The sequence below is a fragment of the Aplysia californica genome, unplaced genomic scaffold, assembly GCF_000002075.1.
Source record: "Aplysia californica isolate F4 #8 unplaced genomic scaffold, AplCal3.0 scaffold00378, whole genome shotgun sequence".
Taxonomy (NCBI): domain Eukaryota; kingdom Metazoa; phylum Mollusca; class Gastropoda; order Aplysiida; family Aplysiidae; genus Aplysia; species Aplysia californica.
In genome coordinates this window covers 381,060-382,114 of record NW_004797648.1, presented here as the reverse complement: position 1 = coordinate 382,114, position 1,055 = coordinate 381,060, and the positions used below count along the sequence as shown (strand labels likewise).

Genomic DNA, 1,055 nt, shown 5'->3' with positions numbered 1-1,055 from the left:
ATCTATCTATCTATCTATCTATCTATCTATCTATCTATCTATCTATCTATCTATCTATCTATCTATCTATCTATCTATCTATCTACGCCACAGCTCTTCAGGAGCCACAATACGGACATTTTCAAATTTGAATTAGTTCATTTTCTTTATTTACATAGTTTGAAGAACATTTTGTGCAAATATGAAGCTAAAGGGGAAAAATATAAACTAAAGTTTCCAAAAATTAATGATTTGGCAAAACATACGTTAAAGTTTACGTCACATTTTCCATAGCACACTGATGCTATTCGAAAAGCTGAGAAAAAAAGACCAAGAAAGACAAAAATCGCCATTATAGGACCTTTTTTGACCGCTTGCACAAAACGGGAATTCTGCCCCGTTACATACTCACACTCGTATTTGCAAACAAACAAGCAAACAAACAAACTGACCAACACAATAACCAATTATTGTTTCCTCTTCCCCAGTCAGCGACATTTCAAGCTGTGATCGTCGCCGACTCCGTCAACACATTCGCCATATTTAACTACGCCAAGATGGACATTCCAATCACAGGAAACTACCAGGTGAGAGCAAGGGTATTTGTATCGCGAGACGGTGAGATCAGGCGCTCGTCGTTTTTTAATGGCTTATTATGGAGCTATTGGTATCACCTTAGAGCTTCTTTATTTGTCTTGCTTTTGATTTTTTTTAATACCCATCTATCATGAATAGAAGTAGATTTATTTGCAAAAGATAGGGTCGTGGTTAAAATTGTGAGAAAGGGGCGCCAAAGTTTGGTGACTTCCAAAGCTGTACTGCCTTTGAAAACTTCAAATATACGTTTCGAATGCCTATGATCAACGTTTTCAATGAAAAACCACACAGGAATGTGTTTTTTAATGGATATTAACACGAAAAAAAATTCAAAGGGCCCAACAGTTGGAAAAATTAAATAGATCTAACGGTTTCTTCGACTTCTTAACGATACCTCACATTTATGATAGAAATAAATTCGAATAAAACTCGTCATTCGGAACTTACTTGGCCTTCCTGGGATCTCCACTCTGTGTGTG

At 36.4% G+C, this 1,055-nt stretch overlaps 1 protein-coding gene across 1 annotated transcript in view; it reads left to right on the top strand.

Moving 5' to 3' along the window:
• The window catches only part of LOC101854590 (sushi domain-containing protein 2), a gene marked incomplete in the record, with an annotated part of 36,896 nt that overhangs the window by 12,352 nt on the left and 23,489 nt on the right, over window positions 1-1,055 (top strand). Inside the window, 1 exon segment of the mRNA XM_013085467.2 lies at window positions 468-566. Within this exon segment, the coding sequence (XP_012940921.1) occupies window positions 468-566 (99 nt within the window).